Source organism: Scleropages formosus, chromosome 12, assembly GCF_900964775.1.
Source record: "Scleropages formosus chromosome 12, fSclFor1.1, whole genome shotgun sequence".
NCBI classification, from domain to species: domain Eukaryota; kingdom Metazoa; phylum Chordata; class Actinopteri; order Osteoglossiformes; family Osteoglossidae; genus Scleropages; species Scleropages formosus.
In genome coordinates this window covers 28348870-28367898 of record NC_041817.1, presented here as the reverse complement: position 1 = coordinate 28367898, position 19029 = coordinate 28348870, and the positions used below count along the sequence as shown (strand labels likewise).

General features: G+C 52.8%; 2 protein-coding genes across 5 annotated transcripts in view; one reads left to right on the top strand and one right to left on the bottom strand.

Annotated features, from left to right (window-relative positions):
* The window catches only part of LOC108928218 (histone deacetylase 4-like), a 57559-nt gene extending 47696 nt beyond the window's left edge, over nt 1-9863 (top strand). The window contains exons 17-26 of the mRNA XM_029256907.1: nt 821-928; nt 1815-1870; nt 2345-2432; nt 2809-2928; nt 3545-3642; nt 5923-6041; nt 6437-6570; nt 7282-7366; nt 7624-7765; nt 7972-9863. Of these exons, the coding sequence (XP_029112740.1) occupies nt 821-928; nt 1815-1870; nt 2345-2432; nt 2809-2928; nt 3545-3642; nt 5923-6041; nt 6437-6570; nt 7282-7366; nt 7624-7765; nt 7972-8011 (990 nt within the window). The 3' untranslated portion in view covers nt 8012-9863. The remainder of the gene's footprint in view (nt 1-820; nt 929-1814; nt 1871-2344; nt 2433-2808; nt 2929-3544; nt 3643-5922; nt 6042-6436; nt 6571-7281; nt 7367-7623; nt 7766-7971) is intronic.
* Nucleotides 9864-12103: 2240 nt separating this feature from the next.
* Nucleotides 12104-16581, bottom strand: LOC108928810 (twist2). 4 transcript variants are annotated; one of them, XR_001965701.2, is made up of 2 exons: nt 15734-16581; nt 12104-13827 (listed from the first exon to the last, which is right to left on the bottom strand). XR_001965701.2 is itself a non-coding variant. In XM_018742974.2 (2 exons), the coding sequence occupies exon 1, from the start codon at nt 16363-16365 to the stop codon at nt 15856-15858; it is 510 nt and encodes a 169-aa protein (XP_018598490.1). In that variant the 5' UTR covers nt 16366-16581; the 3' UTR covers nt 12104-13799; nt 15843-15855. The 4 variants fall into 4 exon arrangements, 2 of the variants coding, with proteins under 2 accessions (XP_018598490.1, XP_018598497.1); XR_001965702.2 differs by having other exon boundaries at nt 12104-13799; XM_018742974.2 differs by having other exon boundaries at nt 12104-13799; nt 15843-16581.
* Between the last annotated feature and the right edge of the window lie 2448 nt (nt 16582-19029).

Here is a 19029-nt window from a genome sequence, read left to right as displayed (position 1 = left end):
CAGGCTTCGTAAACTGCCATAAAGTCACTCTTGGGCAGACTTGAAAAGAGAGCATTTTTATTCTTCCTTTTCGCCCCTGAGCAAAATGACCGGCGCAGAACCCATAATCTACAGGAGGTGCTGCTGAATAGGGGTCGCATGTGAAAGTCCGGAAGTTGCCATGGCAACATGAGAATTTCCAAACTTCCAGACTAATTTTGGCCCTTTTCGAAAGCTCCAGTTGACCTGAGGTTTCTCTTGCTTATGGCATCAGCAGCACAACACACAAAAGCGACCGTGAGGCGACCGTGAGGTCGAGACCCACGGGCCCTCTCGAACAGGACTCGAACCCACAATCGCAGCACCTTTACGCCGGTGGGCGCAGCCCCAGAGTTGCTTGTGGCTTCCGTGGCTCTGGTGCAGATGCATAGTGAGGCAGAACGGGGTTGATGACACTACACGGAGTTCATTGGAAGTCGCTTTGGAGAAAAGCGTCTGATAAATAAATACACGTACATGAAAACGTAAAAGTCCTTTCGCAGCACTGCAGCACTCCCAGCATGCAACCTCCTCTCCGTTTATTTGTGTTTGGTTTGTGCTTTGACTCCGCTCTGGAACGTGTGGACACTTGGCAGGACGCGTGTGTCACGTATGAGCAGCAGCCCACGGCAGGACGTGGGTTCCAATCCCAACACAGGCCTATGAACCCCAGATCCCTACTCCTCCTGTCTGCTCACGACTACCTCCCTTTCACATTGAGCGTGTTTCACTTGTGTGTGTTTGCCTGGAATGTGTACGTCTGACCCTGTGTGTGTGTGTGTGTGTGATGCTGGGGCTGCAGGTGGACAACGACACCGTGTGGAATGAGCTGCACTCGTCCAGCGCCGCCCGCCTCGCTGTGGGCTCCGTCCTCGAGCTCGTCTTCAAGGTCGCGTCCGGAGAGCTGAGGGTGAGTTTCCGTCTCGTTTTCCGACGGGTCCTGGAGGAGTCGGTTCATCTGCGGTCATGGTGAACGAGTCCACGGTCACAGGACCGCAGTGTTAATGAGGGAGGTCGGTGAAGACGCTGCACATGTACTTGTCCGGGTGTCAGTGTGACAGTTGTCTGGTTCTTCTCACAGGAGGACATGGAGACACCTGAGTCTCTGAGTTCAACAGCCTGCTGTTCTCAAGGTCCTCGAGCTGGAGCAGGGCCTTCTGGGGGGTGGGGGATGGGGGGTGGAGGTGAACAGTGTTCAGCGTAGGACTGATTCTGAACTTGGTCTCTGGTCCAAAACCATCTCCCCCACAGGGTCTGTGTTCTCACTGTGAAGCAGGACTCAAACAGGGAGTCACGGCAACTAGGCGTTTACTGTGACAGGCTGTGTATAGTAAGGACACGGTAACCAGCATGGTAAGTCGGGGCGGAGTCAGCGTGGGACAAGCCTCAGTTGGACAGTGTCCTGTCTGACGTTCTGTCCACCAAAGAGTGTTCCTATGAAGCATGACCCATAGATTCGTCAGTGCTCCCTGTACCACGTTTACCGCGTGCACTGATGGATTACCACAGCTGCGGGTAGAAAAGGGTGAAATCTGCAGACACTTCTTTGTGTTTCATTGTTTTTTTCTTCAAAATCCACAAGTATCAGCAAGAAGCCATTTGAGTGTGGTAATACCTCCGTTTTACTCCTATGGGGGGGCTTGCTGGGAATGCTGGGTAGCCCCATGGAACAGTGATGCCCAGCAGCGGGGCAGGGTACTGCAGGATACTGTACTACGGTAAACCGGGCTTTACCATCATTTCCCGTGAGCGAATGAGCACAAGGCGCCGTCTGACCGCCACCGTCTCCTTTGCAGAACGGCTTTGCGGTGGTTCGCCCCCCCGGACACCATGCCGAGGAGAGCTCCCCCATGTGAGTCCCCCTGTGTGGGTAGTGCACTTCTGGGGGGGGGGGTTTGCTCTCTGCTCACTGTTTTTATTATTATTGTTATTATTTTACTATTATTGTGGCAGAAAGACAGGTGTAGGTAAAAGTAAAGATCACCCTGCTGCATAAAAGGGTAAATCACAGTAAGTAGCGTAATACTGTGTCTATTTGGGGAAGAGCATCAGATAATTGAAAAACGGTCCATCGTTCATCCAGACCTCGATGGAGGACACGACAGCGGTGATGGGATTCAAACCCAGGTCCTTCCGGCCGGCAGGCAGCGGCTCCGACCACTACGCCCCCTGCTGGCCTGTCGTTGCCATTCGTGTCAGTGTGGTGTCTTCCCGCGCTCGCCCAGTTTGTCAGGACGACCGAACAGACGGCAGAGACGTTCCACGTGCACTCATCTGTTGACCGTGTCTGACCGACCGCTGCCTGTTCGCTTCCCTTCTCCAACAGGGGATTCTGTTACTTCAACACGGTCGCCATCGCAGCCAAACTCCTGCAGCAGAGACTGAATGTCGGCAAAATCCTCATCGTGGACTGGGTGAGTTTTTATTGACCGATGTTGGAGCGCAGTGAACGCAGTGAGTCGGGACCCCAGTAACTGCACCGCGCGGTTTGAGCGGTGGGACCGTACGAGCACTTGAGGGCACAGAGCCGAACCGCAGGGTCACCGGTCGTGACGCTGAGCGGTCGAGGCGTTCCAGTGCCTTCGGAACGGCTTTCGTTTTCTCCTGTCTGTCCAAGACAGCAACATCTAAAGGAATGTTTACACGGATCTTTAAGGCCTTTAAAGAAGAGTTAAATGTAACAAGAGGTCGAAAGAGGTCGTACTGCACGTTTAAACTTTGTTATAGGTGGTACAACTCGACCGGCTCGTTCACGCTGCCTTGTTTTACCTCCCTGACACACGTCTCCAGGACGTTCACCATGGCAACGGAACCCAGCAGGCCTTCTACAGCGACCCCAGCGTCCTGTACCTGTCTCTCCATCGCTATGACGACGGCAACTTCTTTCCTGGCAGCGGGGCGGCCGATGAGGTACGATGATGAGGCGGAGCGGTGACACTCTGCTAGTCGACCGCACTCTCTGTGCTCCCGGTACCAAAGACCACACCAGTGGAGGTCGTGGCGCCGACCTTGGGAAGAGAACCTCTCAAAAAGGGCTTTTGAGGGTCTCTGCTCTGCACTCTCTATGGTTGTGGTCTGTGAGACTGTGAGGGGCCTTTCTTGAGGTGCAAGTCCCCACGAGGACTGTGAAGCCTCAGAAACAGTGCAGAAATGCGGTTGAGGTGGTTTGGGTGGTTGGGTGCGGTTGGGTGTGGTTGACCTGATTGAGATGGTTGAGGTGGTTGAGCTGGTTGAGCTGGTTGAGGTGATTGAGGTGGTTGAGATGGTTGAGGTGGTTGAGCTGGTTGAGCTGGTTGAGGTGATTGAGGTGGTTGAGATGGTTGGGCTGGTTGAGCTGGTTGAGGTGATTGAGGTGGTTGAGATGGTTGGGCTGGTTGAGCTGGTTGAGGTGATTGAGGTGGTTGAGATGGTTGGGCTGGTTGAGATGGGGTCGGGAACAGTTTCCTTACAGTTTGTTACTATGAGAGTCACTATAATGTCTCCATGACGCCTCTCGCTCTGTGTGTGTGTGACACGTCCCTCACAGGTGGGCAGCGGGCCGGGCGAGGGCTTCACCGTGAACGTGGCCTTCACCGGGGGTCTCCACCCGCCCATGGGAGACGTCGAGTACCTGCTGGCCTTCAGGTAGGAGCTCCGCTCTTGGAACTGACCTTTTCAAGACGCTCGGAGGTTCTTCGGCGTCTCGACCACGTCGCTCGACGAGGCTGAAAGCGCTTTACTGCAGCTCTGCAGAAGTTGTCCAGGCATCGCCATCGCAAGGGTTCGCGCCGCACGTCTTTTCTCAGACTCCCTAACCTACTGGCACCGAAACAAAGACAGTCCCAGGAAGCGGACTTGACCGGGAACACAGGTGCTTTCCTTCCAGAACTTTCTACATGGTGTTGTGAGAAAGGAGGAGGAGCGACACTCTGTCCCCACAGTGGCCACAGTCCTGAGTGAAAGGTCGACAGTAAGACTTTGTGTTCCTCATCTCACCGTCTCACACTTGTTTGGGTCTCGAACCCAAAATCAGTTCAGTGAAGGTTTCTCATCTGCTCCTCGCCCTGTTCATCTGCTGTCTTCTCTGCAGCCCCTCCTTCCTCTTGCTCCTGGGGGTCAGGGGGGGTCTTTCAAGGCCTGCCAGCAAAGCTGAAGAGCATTACCCCTCAGCTCAGTGAGAGAGACGGCGCGAAACACGCAAACCCCAGATGCAGGAGGGTGGCGTGGCTTTGCACGATCACATGACAATTGACACATGTTGGCAGTGAGTGGCAGCGTTTACCGTGGTGAACCCCCTCAGTCAGGGATGCTCGCCTCATTTGTCCATTGGTGGCTGCCTCGCTCGAGCCCCTCGGGGCCAAACATCCTCTCATTGGCCAGTCGTCCTCGGGTCCTTAATCGTGCTGAAGGTCAGGATGTAAAGTCATTCAGGCTCTTGAACGCGACCGTCGCCCGTGTCGCACGCAGACCGCGTTGTGTTCCTCGAGGTGCTCGTCTTCTTGATAACGAGCTCCACCCAACACTTGCTCTGCCTTCCGTGTCTCCGCCTGGTTGGACACCATGTCCAACCCCAAACACAGGAGTCGCCGTGCTTGTACGAGTCCGTGGTGGCCGTCGTGCGCAGGTGTGGTGCGTCCAGCCGTAGGAGGTCGAGGGCTGAAGGTCCCTTCGGATGCTGCAGCGAGAGAAGGATCCTGCTGTTGAACCGATGGGGGGACTGAGATCCGGACCCGGTCTCTCGCCGGGAGAAGGACGTCCGCATTTCGACGAGGTGCTTCGCCTCAGACGTCCCGTGGAGCAGCGTGGCCCTTCAGATGGCAGCCGGTCAAGGAGGACCAGGGTGAAATGTAGTAAATATGGTATCTGGGATCATGGTTTCCACATGCGAGTGAACCCTCTTTGGGGCCACGTCAGACCCCCCCCCAATCGACCTCAGTTAGTTTACGGTCGTTGGGCAGTGGAGTGGATGACCCCCGTCTCCAGCAACTCCGTGTTATTCCGACCGAGCCAGCGCCACTCAGCCTTCGCCGAGGGGGGTGGCCCAGTGCCGGGGGCGGAGGAGGGGAAAGAAGGAAGGGGGGGTCGGGGTCCTGCCCAGATAAGAAAATTGGCCCTAATGGGAAGCAGAAGGACCGACTCTCGCCATGAACGCTCGCTGCAGCGCCTCTCCACAACCCCACATGGCAAAGCTTTGAAGCGTTTTTTTTCTTTCTCTCGACTTTGTTGTACGAAGCGTCGGAAAAGCCTTGGAGGAGGACGGATCGCCGCGGCTGCCGTTAACCCTTCGTGGAGTCGCTCTTTCCAGAGCTTTCCATCTGGACGATGACTTTGTCCCTCCCAGGGCATTCCTGCACCTCCGCGGCAATTTGTCCGAGTCCTCTGCGGGGACACGTGGACGACCAGGCAGCGGCGCAGAAGCACGGTAAACGGAGAGGTGGAGCTGCATCTGAGTCGTTCCGCTGAAGTGACCCATTTGCGGATCGAACGAAGGACAAATGTTGGCAAGAAGCTCTCGTGGGATGCGGACACAACATGTCGGGTAACGGATCCAATTTTACACGTAAACAGGACCGGACCCCTCCCTTCCCCCCAGCAAGAGCACTGTGCTGGAATGAGCTCTCTGTGTCCCTCAGAGCTGCCGAATCCCTCCCACGCTGAAGAAGGGTTTCGAACCCATCTCTCTGAGAGCCACGTCTTTCCCGATCACCTGGCAGCTCCATCAATGAGTCCAACAGCATCTGTTTCCTGAGGACAGGTGTTTGTGAGGAAAAAGGCAGGTGGTCCTTCACTTGGAGAACAGGACCTTCCTGGGAGAGCAAGCTGTCCAACACTGTGTGTGTGTGTGTGTGTGTGTGTGTGTGTGCGTGTGTGTGTGTGTGTCCAGGACTGGCTGTTGACTGAAAGTTCAATGTCGTCCCTCTCCAGGACGGTGGTGATGCCAATTGCCAGTGAGTTTGCCCCAGACATGGTCCTGGTCTCCTCTGGTTTTGACGCCATGGTGGGACACCCGCCCCCGCTGGGGGGGTACGAGCTGACAGGCAGGTGTAAGTACCGGGAGGAGGGGTGGGGGTGGGCTGGGGGGTGGCGGTAGGACCACAATTCTGCTGTTCAGGAAACTGTATTTGCTGTTGGGCCCTCAGGTGGTCATACAGGTGAGTCCCCAACACCGCCCCCCCCCCAAGGCTGTGCACAACACATAAAATGAGGATGCCAATAACCAGCGTGAGATTTGCAGAGAAAGTGGAGCGGTGGGGGGTGGGGGGGTCGCACTCTACGTTGAAGCGAAGTTCAAAGGGAAGCTGGAGCCAAACCCCTGAGCCGCATTTTAGCAAAAACATATGATGCAATAATTCCCCTTTCGAGGGCCGTTCAAGTGCTCAAGCGCCTCGGCTAAACGCTACCCCCCCCCCCCCCCCCCCACTTCCTGTTTCCCGCACAGGTTTCGGATACATGACCAGGCAGCTGATGGCGCTGGCCGGGGGTCGCGTGGTGCTCGCCCTCGAGGGGGGTCACGACCTCACAGCCATCTGCGACGCCTCCGAGGCCTGTCTCTCTGCTCTGCTGGGCCTCGAGGTAAGAGATGGCTACGGTTTCCGCTGGGCCTCGCACCTCTGTCCGCAACCGTATCGCCGTTCCTCGGTTCCCTCCAGCATCGGTAAACCGTCCGTCCCGCTTTCTTTCCGCGTTCCCTTCTAGCGTGGCGGCGTTGCCGCGGCGACCGTCGCCGTGCAGTAACACACAAGCGGCGCTGCGCGCTCGTCACGCTCGGCTGCCGGACGGCTTTATCTTCCCGGGACACGCGGCTCCGGGAAGGAGCGTAAATCTTTCAGCGAACTGTAAAAGTCTCCACAGATGTCGGGATTCGAGCGAAAACAAACTGTAAAAGTGTGAAGTACCGTAATAAAAGGCGTTCTGGTCGGCTGCGGTTCGAGGAGCGTTTCTCCGGGACCCTGTGTCTCCACTCGTGTGGTTCTTGAGTGTGTGTGCGCGTGTGTGCGCGTGTGTGAGCAATGTGCTGTCTGCCCTGCACCCCCCCGGATGAAAGGCACCGGGCTGAGAGAGGTTCACCGCCTGCTCTTGTATAAATGAGAGTGAAAATCCCTTCGCTGCAGGACCGGCTGCAGACTCTGCCTGCCTCTCGCACCCGGGCTCAGCAGCCCCCCGGCCCCTCCGCTCCTCCGCACTCCACTTTCTCATTCTTCCGTACGAGACGAGCACCGGCGGTTTAGTCTCGGGTTCATAACCTCCTGCTTACGGTTCCCTGTACCCCCCCACCCCCCACAGCTGGACCCCCTTCCACAGGAAGTTCTGCGGAAGAGGCCGAATGCCAACGCGTTGGAGTCCATCGAGAAAGTGCTGGAGATCCACGGTGAGTGTCGACCGCAGCGCAGCCGCGTTGGGCCGCCTTAACCCAACTCACGTCCGCGGTGCTCCTGAGAGTCGGCGATGAGTCTTTCGGCAGCGAAGGCGCGCGGCACGTTTGCGGGCCGAATCGCCGGACGCCCTGCCGCTGGACGGGAGCCGGCGGACGTGTTTCTCCCGTCGCTCTGAATTCGTTAGCGTGCTCAATCGACGAGCGGTTAAGGCTTCGTCCACGGTGACTTTGAATTTGAATCCGTCACCCAGGCAACTACTGGACGTCGGTGCGGCGCCGCGCCTCCACGCCGGGCTCCTCCCTGCTACAGGCGCAGAGGTGTGAGGCGGACGAGGCCGAAACCGTCTCCGCCATGGCCTCGCTGTCTGTGGCGCCCAAGCAGATGGAGAACAGGTGCGTGTGCCCCCCCCCCCCCTGAGCCCCGCCTAATCCCGCCCCCTTCGAACCCTGCCCACCAGCCCCGCCCTGCGCTGCACTGTTGATGTTGCTCCCTTGCGGACACTTTACTGCACCCGTACCGCGGCCATGGTGGTTCGTCTCCTGGGTCACGAGCGTGACCTTTGACCTCACTTCCTCTGTTCCGTGTGTGTGCCGCGCAGTTCGCAGGACGAGCCGATGGAGGAGGGGCCGCCGCTGTAGGCCTCCCGGGAGGGGTGTCCTCATGACCTGGCGAGTCCCGAACCTGCGGCTGCGGTGCGCCCACCTCCTCCATCCGGATTTCGCTCGTCGCCCCCCCGGCCTCGGGCACGGAGCCCGAGAGGGGGGTGGAAACGGACCGGCGACAGCGCACATCCCGTCGGATCGCATCCCACAGGTCACACGGATGGAGGCGCTAAGCCCCGCCCCCGGACAGACTGCCGTGTTTTCGGAGAAAGAGTCCGGCGGAGCTCCCGTTGGACCCTAGTGCCGGGGCTTTGAGAACTTGCTGAGCGTCGCACCGCGGTGCTGCGCTCCGTGTTTCGTCAGACAAACTGAAGAGACCTTTTAAACGGCAGGAATCCATGTTGACACGACCCACGAGGCCCCTGTGTTTATTGTTAGGGGTCAGGGGTCGCAGGGCCGGCTTTTCATTAGCAGGAACGTGACCGGCGCCGGTTCCCTGTCCGCAGGCGGTTCAAACACAATGTTGTGCCTTTTTTCGGGCCTTTAGCCCTGGTCTGAGGTTTCTAACACATCTACATGAACGTTTGCCTTGAACGAGACCTGTGATCGGAACCGAGGGGGCGGAGCCCATTCTGTACGTTCACCGGGAACTCGGCGCCGCTTTTGCTCCAAAACTAATGATTTTGGGTGGAAGCGGCACCGGCGAGGTCGTTGTGACAGCAGCTGGAGCCCCTTTCACTTGAACCCGGAGTCGAGCTCTTAATGCTGCCGCTGCTCTCTCTCCGTCGCCGCAACTGCTTCATGTAGCACTGAAAGACGTGCGTCGAACCTGAGCGACGACTGTGCCGAAAATCACTTTAAGCGCTTGACAAAGAAAAAAGCGGAACAAAACAAGCCAAAACATGACTTGATTCCCAGGTCAAAGGTCGCAGCGGTTTGATGCCGCCAGCAGCAGCCAAATGAAGGTTGTCGGCCTCGATCGACCCCGGGTTCGGGCCGTGGCTTCGGACCCCCCGGCACCGGCGTGTCCGCGTCTGAGCCGGGAGCTCCTTACGTCCCCTCGCTTTGGAGGGTCTTGCCTTGTCGACACGGAGCTCGGCCGCCGCTCGGGCTCCGAACCCTCGCCGCGGGGGGGTGTGTGATACCGGGGTACGAGACCGGCGCTCCAACGCGCGGCGTTTTCTCAAGGGCTCCGGACCGGGAGGCGCCGCGTCGGCCGTTGCCTGTTGAACACGCGTGTCTTGCGCAAACTCGCAAGTGGGCAACACCGGGTCCTTTGAGGACAAACACGCCGTTTCCCATCAGTGAAAGAGCCCCACACGCATGGGCTGGAAGGTGCAGGAACATGTACGTTACTATAGTAAACAAGTCCGCAGTTGTGTCTGCATAAGCGTGTTGCATCTCTTTTTTTTTTGGCATGTTGCAGGTGTGAGATCTGCCCTCGCTCACCTGTAAAGTGTCGCATTTGTAGGAAACGAATGATGTCTTTGTGTTACTCCTCATAGCGGCTTCTCCTTTTCGCTCCCGCTGCTCATTTCCGTCCGTGAAGGAAGTGAACTTGTTGTGACGGTGAACACAGTGACCTTCTTGTGGCCTTTATTCCTCCTCTGTAAGTGTGTCACAAGTGCGAAAGGTCATAAAGAGCGTTCGATCCAGAGCACAACCGTCCGTCTCCTCCTTCAGAAACTGAAGTTTCTCATCTGCTGTGAGAATTGTTCTTCACAGACCCTAATTTCAGCACGAAGTTCCCAGATATGAATCATAACGGGTTTCCCTCTGTGATGATTCTATGTCCTCAGCTCGACACGTCGTTTTATTCTCTTCATTTTAATTTGAATAAATTATACGTAACGCATTAAGCTCCGATAATAAATGTTCCATTTAAGTGGCTCGGAAATTCCCGTTCAAGTGTCATATGAAAATCACTTTAATGGGTATAATACTGTAGTATTAACTGATTTTCATTAATTTCACTCACATTTCTGATATGTGTTTTTGCTGTACTTCTGGGTCTGTCTGAACTTTTAGTCTTTCGTACCACAGTGATGCTTCACAGTCCTTGTGCTGCTCAAACCTCGAGATAATTTCATAATTTCGCACACAAAATGCTCTGGGATCAGCATGCCCGAGCCGCTCAACTGTGGGGGTGTGGCTACACGAGGGGGCGGGGCCAGCAGCGAGCGGAGTCCGGTTGAGTGTCGTGCAAACAGCCGCGTGTCAGGTGGGATTTCCCGGAACAGACAGGAGACCGCAGCGACCACGAACACCGAACCAACGAGAGAAGAAAGGGAAGGGAGCGCTCTCCCGTTAACCCGGGACGCACGGCAACGCAGACGCACGCTCCTCGTGTTCACGCAGGTGCGTTTGAACGTCCTCACGTCCACCACGCAGCGATCAATAAGCAAACGACTGTGTGACAAACAAACAAACTGACGCAGGGGCACCGGACAACGTTCGCAGCGCAGCAGGGATGTAAAACTTTGCGACCCCGCGCCAGGCCGGCCCACAGGGCGTTGACCCCTGCGACCTCCCGCCCTTCACCCAGGTTGCGTAAATGAGCAGCGGAACCGTGAGCGCGTGCTGACGACACCGTCTGTGATCGGATCCCCGCGATCTTCCTTTCCGCTAGAGAACCTCGAGACGGGTGCAGGTCAGGATATATGAAGCTCTCTGCACTTCCTGCGTTTCCCGCGCACCACCAGAGGGCGCTCATCGGCGGAAGGGCCTTCCTCGCAAGACGTCCCGTCCCGTCCCGTCACGTCCCGTCCCCTCGTCCTCGCCGCGGCTCGCTCCCAGGGAGGGTATTTCCGATGCTCGTAAGGACGGTCAGCTACGACTTGGAGCGCGCGGGTCTGAATCAACGAGCCTCGTTCCTGGACCCGACTGCGTTACCCTTGAGCAAAGTCCAAACTGTTGATCACTTCATGGGCAGAAAGAATATTTCACAAACGGTTGTGCATATAATTAATTCTTTGTTTCCTGTCGAAGTTGAACATCACTGGAAACAGAAATGGGCTTCATGTGGGGTTCACGGTCACTAAACCGGCCCTCAATCCAGGTCATTCTTTGTCCTACACTCTGAGAACAGCGTTGGGGGAAACCCGGCAGAGGACAGGGCTCCTGCTACGGGTTCGAGGGCAGCACGGCTCTAATGTTACTGAGAACTAGAAGCACGCGATGAAATCAACCCCCACATCTGTAGTCCAAGCAAAGGGGAAGAGGTCCCGTTGGACGGGTTTCAAACTCACTTCATGTGAGGACACCTTCAACGCAGAGCATCTGCTCACAAATCGTTCCCGGAGCGGTCCAACATCTGCCTGACCTCGCTGCCGTTCCGTTTCTCGCTTTGCTGCGGGGCTTCCATCCGAGATGCCAAGACCCCACGCTCAGCTGCTCTACATGTGAGCAGTTCCAGCTTTGCGTGTGAGGAAACGCAAGAAGCAAGTCAGTCCGTTCGTCCTCGGGAACCTCGGGCTCAACATTTCCATCTTCCCCATCTTGTCAGAGGCATCTCTGTGCCACGTTTTACTGCGGTCGTGAAAGATTTTGCGCACTCTTGGAAACTCCGGTTATGAGAAGTTGGGGCACCTACTGCAAACCAACAGTACGCAGCATTTACCGTGTTAAACAGCATGGTAATGTTAGCAAGGAGCTGTGCAGAGAACACAAACTCAGAAGAAGTGCAATTTCTCTCACACGCACACATTACTTCGGGGCTTTAAAAATTCATTACAATACACCTTCGTAAAGAAGTCCCGGCCACTCTGCCAAGAAGGCTGGGGTTTGATCCCGCAACCATCTGGTTCCTTTGGGCTGGGCAAGCAGATGGATTTCATTAGATCATATCCTCTCCACTCTCCACATTTTCCCCAAGGAGAGGTGCGTGTGTGTGTGCGCGCGCGTGTGTGTGTGCGCGCGTGCGTCGACTTCACAGCTCTTTGCAAGATCTCAAGGGTTAACAGACAATCAATGAAATTCTTCCACTGAGACTCTTGAGCTTCTCTGAAACTGATGAAACCAAAAGCAGAATTCTGGTTAAGGTCCAACAGCCTAAATGTTTATTTACCCGTTTTACTGCAAATTACAGTCTTGCAGCTTTTTCTGTCATTTTACAAGGAACACGTGCGAGTTAAAGAGTGCACTTGGTTAGCTGGGTCAGAAGGGCTCTTTGGATCATCTAAAGTCACCTGGAGCAGACAGGTTAACGTCTCTGGGTTCCCATCGGTGCTCTTCATCCTGCTGTCCTTCATCCTCATCCATCACAGGGAATCTCGGCTGCGCACAGCTTCGTACAGCAAGTGTTTCTCACACACACACACACACACACACACACACACACACACACACACACGCCGAGGAGTCTGCTCAGCGGAGAAGGTTTATTTACACGTGTTTACGGTGCGTTACTCCAGCGCTCGTGTTTCTTTCATTCAGTTGCTTCAACTTGTTTCACGTCTCACATTTATGACCATTTTTCACCACTACTTTATATTTAATATCGTTGCTTCTGCAGGAGAAAAAAATGCTTTCCAATATGTACCAACAGCTTTCTGTATTTCTTTGAAAATGTAACATATATATGTACAAAATCAGAGTAATTTCAAAGAGAACTAACATACGCTTTGACTAAACGGTCCCAGCTACCTAACGCTCCCTGGTCTCGCTTGGATGAGATGATGTGCGGAACGATGCTGCTAATGGGTGTGCGGTCAGAGAGCCGTTTGCTCCGCAGGCCTCTTATAGTCGAGTCTTTTCCTCTTTCGGACGCATTTGTACACACGTTTAACTGCACAACGGTGGGAGATTTTCTCGTAAGCAGTTTTATGCTCTGGATGTTACCTACAGGCTCCGAAACGAAATGCGGGATTACGGCTCCCGCCGGAGCGGGGGATTCCAGAGCCGCTCGGGTCGTTACAGTCGTTATGCGTGCCCTTTGGAGTCGCTTCCCCGAGGCGCCCCGCTTTGGCTCATTAGCTCTTATTGCAACAAATGTGGAAATCTCCAACAGGCTCGCCGTTCTCTTCTGCTAATGAACCTCTGCGATTTTACCGCACTCTTTCTCCGCCGCCTTCGTTCCGCTTGCAAACGCTCCCTCGGAGCCCAAGGGCCGTCAGCAAAACGCCGCCTTCGCATCGCTGTCCGCGCTTTTTAAGACTCTCTAGGTAGCATTAATCGCACCTCTTCAGGCGTTTCGATTTTTCTCTGTGACTTGACATAACGTGATGAAAGGGAATTTGGCACCGAACCAGAAGTTTTTCGGGGTTTGTCAGCGTGGGGTCTCTTTGTTCAAAAGTGAAGGCCATCAGAAGAAATATCAGTGGGCCGAAGGAGGGATCGCTCTCCAGCCTCCAGCTTCTATGAATAGTCAAAGGCTGTTTCGAAAAATGTTCTCAAATTTTAATGAGTCCTGCACTTGTAGGTTTTTCAAAAAATATGCGTTTTAATAAATAAGTTGTTTTTTTTACAATGCTTGCAGCAGGAAAAGCACTGCTGAAAACGTGTGGAGACATTTTTGACGCAGCGCATCCTAAATTATACCGGTGCCCTTAAAAAGCAAGAGATACTTGAACGTCTGTACAATATTTTATATTACACTGAAACTGTGGAAAACCGTGGACGAGCAGGGGACGTGGAGGTGGCTCCCTGAAGGACCGCTGAGAGACGCGTGCGGAGGTGCGGGACGGGTGGACGAGGTCATCGCACGGCGCTCGGAGCTCCGTTGGGTCCGCAGAAACGCTCTCGGCGTCGGCGTGTCCGCTGTCTCTGAGGTCCGCAGGGTCTTCTCTCGGTCCGCGGGGCCCCGCTGGAGCAACGCGGCCGCGGTCTGCAGGAGGAAGGGAGGGAGCGCCGCGCTGAGGACAAAGGTGCAGTGTAGGTGTTCTTCAGTACAGTACAGTACACACGCACTCTGTGGTGTGTTCCTCACGCTGTCTCATTCTCAATACCTCGTGCTATTTAGGAAACAATTAATGAAACACTTATTGTGCTGTAACTGAAAGCATATGAGTCTTAAAGAATTCCAGCTCAAACTTACCGCAGGGATTCAGGAAATTTAGAACCAGTGAAATAAAGTCCTGCAAAAGTTTTTACCCTGAACCTCAGATGTGTTTTCTGTTCAAATGCAGATTTTTTCTTTCTTTTTTTTTTTTTTTAATAATGACAGATCTTTATATCATTTTAAAGACAGAATAACATCACTGCAATGACCTGAAAATATGTGCCTTTAACGCACATACAGTAATACATTCACACAATAATGCACACAGACAGTAATACACTAAAGGTGTACAGACCTCACAAGTGACTTTTCACGCATTTTCCTTACAACTGGCCAAAGAGACTGAGCTTTGATCGTACTCAATAAACAGAGCAACACATATTAATGTTCGGTAGGGCTAAATATCTCAGAGAAAGTAGGATGGAATTACTGTTCGGTTTTAACTGTGTGCATTAATTTATTGATTATTTATATATATATATATATATATATATATATTATTTATCCTTTAATTACTGTGTATATTGACCTTAATTATGGTGAGCATTTTATCAAAGGATTTTATGATCGCTGTACATCTCTCAGACCATCTCTACATTAACTGCATATCAATATCCAGATGTTTATATATAAAACGACACTTTTAAATTGTACAAATTTACAAGGTTTTCAAGAAAGAAAAATAAAACTTAGCTGTACAGTCAGAGGAAAATAACAATAACTTTACAATAGTTACAAAAGTCACAATAACGTAACTTTAATGACTTTAGTATTACTTTTTACCAACGCTAATTATAATATCTCTGCATTCAGACATTTGTACATAAAGTTGCCTACTAGAGAGTTATTTGTGTTCTGTTGAATATTTCGTATTGAACATACAGATATTTCCTGCCCTGTAGTTGCAGTTTATCTTTTTCCAACGGAAATTAACTGAAACCAGACAGGAACATAAAATGAAAGTGTGGTCTGGAAATTGTTTGTAATTCCACATTGTTTTTCATCCCGGCATTTTTGTAAGTACTAATTATTTTAAAACAGTACTTTTTAAAAACTGAAGGAACAGGTCAAGCTCTATTTTGCATCATATTTAAGTAGAGTCACAAATGGACCAAAGCGTAAAATAGTAAATATCTGTGAGCACTTGTGTTCGATTTTCGAACATGAAAAAATTCTTTGGCTTTTTATCCTGCTCACTTTGCAGAAACTTATTTTTCACATTTATTTATTTGAGACGTTTTTCTCATTTTGTTATTTTCCAGGTGTGTCTCACAGGTGACACAGGTATGGATATAAATTAAATTTCATATTTACAATTATTCATGCTAACAATTATACAATGCATAATTTTTATGTTGTAGCAAAGTTCTAAGATAAAACTCTTTTCCCACATAATTCCACTGACCTTTGGTCTGCAAAGTGAATAAATAGATATTTTGCTTAGTTTGTGTTGCCTGAATGTTTTAACAGCTCACACAAAATATGAATACAGTTAAATGTGTTGTTGACTCAGAAACATCTGTTCTCCGTTTGTGTCCTTGGTGAACCGATACACACGATGTGTGAAGGAAAACATCGACTGTTTTTTCTCTGTACGATTAGCCTGGAGGCAATCAGGGCCGTTATTGGTTATTATCGTTCACGTCGAATTCTTTTTAGTCGTGCATCTGCGCAGCGTTCTTTACTCCTCTGGGGGTTTTAACGGCCAGATCTCAATGCTGTCAATATCGAATCCCACTTCTGACACCAATATTGCTTACTTTCAGGAACGTGGTATTTCGCCTGCATGGCTCTCAGCGCTGGTAAAGCGGACGTGGTGATGAGATAGGTGCGGTGGAGAAACAGGTCTGACGGCCCTCGCACACCTACCCACCAGGCTTCGCTAGTGTGATGCAGACATGGACCAGGCGCCCTCCATCCTCCACACGGAGAAGGCATAGCTGAGCCTCTCGTGCGCCATGTAGCTGCAGCTCGACATTTTGCCGTCCATCTCGTCGCTCTGCAGAACCTGGCACAGGAAGTCGATGTACCTGGAGGCCAGCTTCAGGGTCTGGATCTTGCTGAGCTTGTCCGAGGGCAGCGTGGGGATGATCTTGCGCAGCGAGGCGAAGGCTTCGTTGAGCGACTGCGTCCTCTGCCTCTCGCGCACGTTGGCCAGGATGCGCTGGTTCTGGAGCTCTTCGTACGAATGTGCCCTGCTGGGACTTGCCCTCCTGCCCCGTTTCCCTGACCCCGACCCCGACCCGGATCCCGGGCTCCCGCTGCCCTCCTCGCTCAGCTTCTGGCTGCGTCTCCTTTTCCTCCCCAATCTCCGGTGCTGCCGGTCCAGCTCCTCCTCGCTGGTCCCGAAGCTTTCCACCGGTGACGCTGGAGAGCTGGACCTATCCTCCATCCCCTCCTCAGGGCAGCGCCGGGATGCCGCAGGAGAGCAGCCTGTCCACTTCAGAGCCCGACGTGGCAAAAAGTGACCCTTTAGGATCGTCACAGATGTCTACCAGTTCAGGGATCCCCGCTCTCCCAGTTGTTCGCTCACTGGGCCGGCGGTGGTGAAACACTTCTGAGCTGGACTCTCACTCCGCTCCGCTCGTGCACTCAGCGTTCAGTGCTTTTCCCCCGTTTTTGGGAACTCCGCTGCGGTGCACGTGATAAATACCCATCTGGCCGGAGGGGGTCTGCGGGACCCGGTTCCCATTGGCCAGCCTGTGAACAGGAGGGACCGGTTTTGGGTTACATCCCATTGGCATTACTTAACTCCAGGTTTCAGCAGAAAAAGCCAAACGACCCGAGACTGTTTTTCTTTAACATCACAGTTTAGCAGCACCATTTGTGTCCAGCGAGAGACCAGGCTGCTTCATTTATTTCTGAATTCCACGTTGAAATGAAATGAATGCAAAACGCAGACTTGTTTCTATTACCGCTTGCTTCCTAATTCTGTTTGAAAACATCCACATTTCTGATCAAGTGAGTTAATGAAAAAAGTCCATGGGGCCTTTCCACATGTTGACCGTTTCTCTCGCTCTTGTGACCATGTGGAACAGTTTGGGAAAATGCTGATGAGGGCCACCCTGCTCCACATGGGCAGCTGTGCTTTACTGTACGGTACAATGCACACATGGGCTCGTTATTTCACACCTTTGCATCCTGATTGACGTCGGTGTTTTCCTTCGGCTCTCGGTCTCAGGACAGCGAGTGACTCGTTGGAGTGTGACGAACAACCTCCTCAGGATCACAACTACAACCACTATCTCTTCATACAGTACAGGCAAGGTGGCTCTTTATTTATTCAGCAGCCACGTTTCTCCAGAGCAGCTTCCAATGAACTCTAGGTAGCATTATCAGCCCACACACCTTATTTACCATGGTAACTTACACTGCTAGATACCCTACTTACACTGGGTCACTCATCCATACATCAGTGGAACACACACACACACACACTCTCTCTGTCACTCACACACTATGGGTGAAGCTGAACAGCATGTGTTTGGAGTGTGGGAGGAAACCAGAGCACTGACAGGAAACTCACACAGACACGCGTGAGAAGAGCGCGCTATAAAAAATAAAAATAATAATAACAAGCAAACTCCACACAGACTGAGGGGGGATCGCACCCACATCTTCTTGCACTACCAGGCACTGTGAGACAACAGCGCTACTTGCTGTGCTACCATCACCTTCTCATCAGCCTTTGTTCACTCTTCACTCACGTCACTTTCTCTCTTTACACCTCAGCTGATTATAAGTTGAAGCACTGTGATTTAATACTCGTCATGTTTGGGGCCATTGGTGGTGGTGGTTGGGGGGGCATATAGAACTGGACTTATTTAAACTAAATGTTTCAGTTTCAAATTGCAGCAGCTTGTTCTAACGTAAAACTTCCCGGTGAAGAGTAACAGGTAACAGGTGCCCACTTGGGGTAAAGGCCCCTCTGCCACGATAGGAAACATGTTCATTTAAAATGGTCAAACAACACTGGGAATTAAAGGACTCGTGGTGTTTGTGAGTAATAACAACAGTGCTTCGCTGACACTTTCAGCCAGGGAAATTTAGCTTTTGACTCATTTATACAGCAGGGTTATTTTTACTGTACCATTTCAGCCCAAGAATCTTAGCCAAGTGTACTATAGCTAGAGGTGGGAATTGGACTTGAACCAGCAACTTTTAGCTTCCCACTGCACAGCCACATCCTTCAAAGCCACACCAATACTTCCACGTCGGTCCAACTCTCGCTACAGGCGCTCAGTGGTGTAAAAGTGCCGGCGGTCGCACCTTTCGAGACCCGACTGCAGGTAAAACATCACACGCTTTGTTGCTTATGCTGCAAGACCCACCCGCCCCGCAGATCAAAAGCGCGTGACGTCGTATTTCATCATGTTTGCCTGTTGTTTTTACGTTTCACTATCGCCTCCAAATCGACTCGACGTGCGTTGGAGCTCATGTGAACTGATGTCGTTTCTGGAGGGAATTTGATCGACACGCGGCTTCCGGGAGCAGGAAGGAAAGAGAAAAATGCAGGGAGAAGGAGTGTCCAGGAGAGCCATTTGGACACATTGCGGTGAACAATGTGACACCGGAAACAGTGCAACCTAAAGGAAATAACTGGGACATTATAAACCCATCCACCCACTGCAGAGACTTTTCCATCCATTCCATCCATCCATCCATCCATCCATTTTTCTAACCACTTGTCCTAATAGGGTCACGGTGGCAGTAGGGAGAGTAGAGAGGCCCAGCCGCCCCTGTCCCCCGCAACTTCCTCCAGCTCAGCCTGGGGGATCCCCAGCCGTTCCCAGGCCGACTGTGAGATGTAATCCCTCCGGCGGGTCCTGGGCCGACCTCGGGGCCTCGTCCCAGTTGGCCGTGCCCGGTATACCTCCAAAGGGAGGCGCCCGGGGGGCATCCTTATCGGATGCCCGAACCACCTCAACTGGCTCCTCTCAATGTGGAGGAGTAGCGGCTCTACTGAGTTCCTCCCGGGTGGCCGAACTCCTCACCCTGTCACGGAGAGTGAGTCCCAACACCATGAGGCAAAACTCATTTTGGCCGCTTGTATCCG